This window comes from Triticum aestivum, chromosome 6B (genome assembly GCF_018294505.1).
Source record: "Triticum aestivum cultivar Chinese Spring chromosome 6B, IWGSC CS RefSeq v2.1, whole genome shotgun sequence".
Taxonomy (NCBI): Eukaryota; Viridiplantae; Streptophyta; class Magnoliopsida; order Poales; family Poaceae; genus Triticum; species Triticum aestivum.
The window spans coordinates 729,893,869-729,899,917 of NC_057810.1; the positions used below are offsets into that span (position 1 = coordinate 729,893,869).

General features: G+C 47.6%; 1 protein-coding gene across 1 annotated transcript; it reads right to left on the bottom strand.

Moving 5' to 3' along the window:
- Positions 1-4,133: 4,133 nt before the first annotated feature.
- LOC123135280 (BTB/POZ and MATH domain-containing protein 3-like) lies at positions 4,134-5,573 on the bottom strand. The gene is made up of 2 exons (XM_044554333.1): positions 5,512-5,573; positions 4,134-5,434 (listed from the first exon to the last, which is right to left on the bottom strand). Exon 2 carries the CDS (start codon positions 5,425-5,427, stop codon positions 4,249-4,251), a length of 1,179 nt encoding a protein of 392 aa, XP_044410268.1. The 5' UTR covers positions 5,428-5,434; positions 5,512-5,573; the 3' UTR covers positions 4,134-4,248.
- Positions 5,574-6,049: the final 476 nt, after the last annotated feature.

The window sequence follows — 6,049 nt, forward strand, 5'->3', positions numbered from 1 at the left end:
CTAGCTAGCTATCGATCGACCGAGCGTCGACAAGAGAGGCAACGAACGTTATCTATCTTTTTTTTTTGAGCATCGAACGTTATCTATCTAGCTAGGGTTTTAACTCGCAGGGAGGTGTACGTGGGGTTTTACGAGTAGTATAATACAAGTAGTCCTAAATATGCCCACACGAGGAAACCTTTAGGATTCCATCGTACAAAAAAAAGTTCGCATTTTTTTCATAAATTGTGGATTTGACAAGTGGCATGCTACGTGTCGGCCCTGCCACCTTGCGAGCCATCCTATTCGATGATGCGAGCTGTCCGTTCTTCTTTTTTTCTGCAACATGGCTCTTGTTGCAAAAAAATGTATTTCTGCAACAAGACTCTTGATGCAACATTCCTGCAACAAAACCTTTGTTGCAAATCTACAACAACATCTTTGGTCTCTTTTCTGTATCCTACAACAAGGCCCTTGTTATAATTTTTTTTGCAACAAATATCATGTTGCAGAAACATCGCCGCCCCCTCGTGCACTAGCACCATCGTGTTCACCACCACCATTAAGCAACAACGCCGTTGTTGGCATTGTTGCAGATACTGCTGAGAGGACGATGACGAGGTTGACAACGCTCCTCCCCGGATCCGCCGATCCAGTCGGCTGGGAGGTACCCAATGGCAGAGATCCGGCATGGAAGAGAATATGTGCACGATGGCGCGATCTCACCGGTGGTCGTCCGCGCTAATGACGAGGTTGACGATACTCCTTGTCGGACCCGTCGGTCTGGTCAACAGGGAGGCGTTCGATGGTGGAGATCAAGCATGGAGGCGAGGAGGCGCACGGTGGGTGATCTCGCCAACAGTCATCCACGTCGACGGCGAGGTTGGTGACGCTCGATCTGGTCGGTCGGGAGGCATTCCACAGCGGAGATCTGGCATGGAGGTGAGGAGGCGCACGGTGGGGCAATCTCGCCAGCCGTCGTGGGGCACGGTGGCACGAGGCACATCTATTTGGCTCGGCGGCGGTTGTGGACGGGACGAAGCAACGAGAAAGTAGATGTGCTAGCAGTTCCGCAACATTCCCTGTGTTGCATTTGGCAGTTTTGCAACATGATTAATGTTGCAAAATACTAGTGCGGTGTGGGAGGTGTTGTGCACTGCACGATCAAGTGCTGATCGAACGGTTGCGGAGACGGTCAATGCGCGCAAATAATCCGCCGGTTGATAGGAAGCATTTCCCATTTTACAACCAAGCATCAAGGTGCTACAAACAAATTAGCAAAATGCCAATGACGCTATGCATAGTAGAGGAAAAACAAGATATGCAAAACTAGTGCACACACAAAAAAAATTATATATGGTGGCAAAGAGCAAAATCATACATAATCGAAGCTATGCGTAAGCAAAGGAAAAAAAAAGGAAAACTCCAAAGCGATCAAAATAGCAATCGACAAACTACAAGAACAACCATTTACACCAACCATGTCTTGACATCGCAAGGATAACGAGAAAGATTCTCCAATAGGAACGCCTCCAGGAAGGAAATAACGCTCAAGCGTCACCATAGCCGAATCCAACTGTCGATGGTCAGATATTTGATTTTCACCTTGAATATTAATCTGAGCAAATTCAAGCAATGCCTTCAATAAGAAAACATCACAAAACACCACCATTGATAGGTATAACTAACTAGGGTCAGACCTAGGGGTTTCACCATGGAGATTTAGACCGGGTACTCGAGAAGCACCACAAAATCAAAGTCATCATGTGTTGTCGCCATCAGTTTCCATGATCCCAATAATTATATGCACATCACGATCTTGTAGTGAGATGTCACACAAGTGACGATCATACATGCACAAGCAGACAGTCAAGCCACAACAACTGTCTGTCACCACCAAAAGGTCGAAAAGACGAAGGTCGTTGTTGCACATGTGACAAAGATTGGCAAGGGAGGAGGGTCACTAGCACCACAGTAGTCCCACTTCGAGACACTCTAGGAGTTCCATAGCGTACACATATCCATTGACCTTGCTTGTGGCAGCAAAATTGGTTGGCAAAACATGCTCGTCAATGCCGCTGAATCTGAAGATCCAAAACTCTCTGATCTATTGCGATAGTCACCTAGCAGCGTAGGGCCACGGTGAACCATCGACACGTTCTTGTTGGGATGCAGGAGACCGGTGCTGCCGCCAGTTTACGTGTAGAAGGGATCACGGCCACCATTGCCTCGCCAACAAAGATCGTCATCCTAGTCGGAAAAGCCACCGCCACCACTGCACAATCATACCCTCTACCTTAGGTCGTCGCCAATAGATGACATCTCGCCGCCAAAGGCTACCCGGAGCATCGACCTTCCCGCCGCCTCAATCTCCCCCGAGCCATGCATCCCTCTATATCCCCAACTAATAGCTTAGGAAAAAAAAAGAACAACACGTGGGCAAGAGATAAACAACAGCGCAAAAATCACTAAAGGCAATTGCACGTGTCAAGGTACAGCAATCTTCAACAGCAATAATTGTTTTTTGGGAAAAAAGGAGAAAATGGGATCCGATCAAGGTGTAGGGTTTTACTTATATCCAATGTACAAGCATATACTAAGATGAGCTCGAAGCTTGTGGATTAACTGAAGATTCAGTGCACAAGCTTATATTTAGAGGAGCTCTAAGCCTAGGCAGAAGAACGCTAAGCTAGGAAGAAAAGACAATCAGACCTAAGTTCTGTTCCTTGCCACAGTTGTCTCCCATCTACTCCTGCATGGGCTTTGCCGTCCTCCTCTCATGGCCTGGAGGCAGCAGCTTGAGGACAACGGACCATGTCTATCCCTCACCGGCATTGACAAATCCATCGGACAGGAAGGCAAACCATATGAAATGGTGGTTAGGAGCAGGCCCAAATCGGGGGAGCCACAAAATCCCAACTTGCACAAACTTACATGTCCATATTGCAAGATATATTTGAGAAGAGCAGGAGAGGAAAAATAGAGGGGATTTCTTCTGGAAAAAAATGAACATGCGCTGATCTGTGTATGAATTCTCACCAATTGCCCGTGAGACGGATGAGCGTTGGAGGAGAAGATGTCAAGAGCGACTGACGTGGACGCCGAGCATGACCTGGCTCCGTCGACCTTGTCCACCTGGCAGGGTTTGGGGATGATAGGTGATACGGGGAATGATGGATCTGGACACCGAGCTCAGCATGGAGCTGTCGGGCCCGACCTTTCGGGTGTATCAGAGCAGCTGGTCCATGGCCTTGAAAAAGATTGAGAGTTCATGGGTTGGGTGGGAGGTGCGTGAGGTGGCAAGTAGTTAAGGATGTGCAACAATCTGCAATGATGGAGCAGTGAAATCGGGAAACTAGGCTGGGTTGCGGCAGTGCAGAATTCGGCATGTCTGACGCGAGCCCGTTTGAAGATGATCCAGCATGTGGAGGCTATATAGTAGACGTGGAAAACACAGCATACAACCAAAGGCACGGCTGACAAAACGAATGCACGTTCTTATGATACACTCGATCGATCTAAAATCCGCAATATGTGCATGCATAAATGGCACACTAGGCTATGAAAAAGCTTGATCTAAAACCATAGTTGACATCTCAAAAACTTAAGGGAAGAGCATGCAGTAATTAGCCAACAAGGCAACGAAGGAAAAGGCCGGCCATGGTCTCCCAGATCCGAAGACCAGGGCCTAACCACCGGCGCACGCAAACGCAACTAAGAACGGGACTCTCAGCTTCCATGCATGCTTCCAAAAACATGGACGGCAAGTTGATGCTACTCAACAAAAGAAAAAACATGTTTCCAAAAACGTATGGACTCCAATACTTGCAACTACACGATGTATGTAATTTTGTAGGCCTGTGAGTCTATAGACTATAGATGAGGTCGGTGATGGACCACCAGTGTATACAAGGAAATCAATCAAACCGTGGGAAAACAAGAAAATCTAAGTGGGGAAAGCTATAGAACAGAACCCCACATGACTACACCGGTCGAGATTGTAGTGGCCACATGAGGACAAACTGATTAGCTTGGGAACTTGCACACCACTACAATATTCCATGGAGAGACAATTTGCCCATCTATTGGGTTTTTCTGGTTTGGCAAACAAGAAAAATTATATAATTGATGTGACAAAAGCAAGACACGTGGATTATGACCTCTCTAGAGGGTCACATACATTTTTTCGAAAAGGGGGTCACATACATGCACACGAGTGTCACTTTGAAATTGCTCAACTAATTGAGGAACATGGGTAGCATAGGAGTGTTATTTCCGCTGGTTCGAAGCAAGCTTGGCAATGAGCTCCTTCACAATGAAGGGGTAGGTCGTGTATACATGATCCCAACCATTAGTTGTCATTATTGCTTGCAAGCACATCGAAGACTGGACTTGGATAAACTTCAAGCACGCCTCCTTCAATTCCTGGCAGTGATGTTGCTCGGCTAGAGCAAGAGTGGACATCACCGAGAGCACACCCATGTGTTTGGACAGCTGCCTCACACAAATGCATTTGAGGCGTTGGACGTCATATTTGTCAGCCGCTACAAACAAGTCTCGGAGCCATTGCAGCAGCATTCCATCTTCTATTGCTTCCGTTTCTTGTCCTTCTTCCATAAGTTGTGACATTTCATCCTCATCCATGTCGTCATACTCCATCATAGGGAATGAGTCTGTGTAGATAAAGCTAAGCAAGGCCTTGAAAACTTTTGCTTCCATGTCTTCAATCTGTATGACAGCAGGGGTAACCGTGCCCTCCTGCATTGGGCCAAAGAGTTGTGCCATGAAGACTTTAGATCGGGCTGCAAGCACACATCGATGTGCATCAAATGTCTCGCCGTCGACCTCAAACTTCACATCAGTGCCCACCTTGTTGTCAAGGAGATTGTTGAAATGGTGGTGCATGTCAGGTAGGAGCACCTCGGCTCCATGGCCGCTGGCATCCTGGGGGTTGCAGACCATGACGTCACACCGAATGGTGAAACAATCATCCTCCCCTAGATATATTGATCGTTCAAGGGCGTCTCTTCTCATAAACGTGCCGCAGCCCCAATAAGAACCATTGAAGAGGGATCTGCGTGTTTCGCTTTCGCTTTCGCGAATGTATACTGGGTTCTGCTTCTCAACCTGGTCGACAAAACTAAAAACGAACCTGGCTTCCACATGCTTCCTGTCACCACCGTCAAGGCGGGATACATAGAGAGAAACGAAGTCCGAGCAACTCGAGTTCTCACCATTGGGATAATACTTGATGGACCAACGATGGCCTCCCACCCCGAAACCACGAGACTCGATGCTCTGCCCAGTGGGTGTCTCCTTTTTGGTACGCGAGTAACCTTGGACCACAAGCAGGTGGTACCCGCAGCGGGAGCGGGTCTCGACGAAGGTCGTGGTGGAAGGGCACAACTTGCTGTCCTCCAAGATAGATACACCGGCGAACGATGACATGATGGACCTACGAGTCCGTCGGAAATCTGTCTACTCAGTCACGAGATGGATAGAAAGTTTGATAGTTGGGATCGATGTGCAAACCTGCCACGTCCGTCGCTCCCGTCGTTGTTGATCTAATCTAAAAAACCTCTCGTTTGTTTGTCACGGTGGGTGTTACAGGCCTATGTATTATATGTGTATATATACATGGCTGGGTCATGTCCTAGACGGACACCAACTAACTTGAACGGACGAGGATACAAAGTCCTGATCGGACACACGGAAACACTTGCCGCATTAGGTACGGCAACCTGCCAAATTGCACATGCTAATTGTATTTTAGTTTTTTTACAGACTTTAGGCAAAACTTATCTGCAGTAGCAACTTCGTAGATTCAGTCAGTCAAAAAATTCCCACCAAAACTTGCCTACATTTGTGTGGAACATGTATCAAATTAATTAACGAAAATGTTATGCATCCGACGGTTGCTGGGAATGGTTCCGAAGCGACGCGACGACAGCCGTCTGATTGCCCGCACGAATCAGGATGCAGATTCCGTTGCCACGTCACCATTCCATGGTTGTTGGGCCTTATCTTAGGCAGTCATAAGGGAGGAAACGGTGTTGCACGCCTGTCAGTG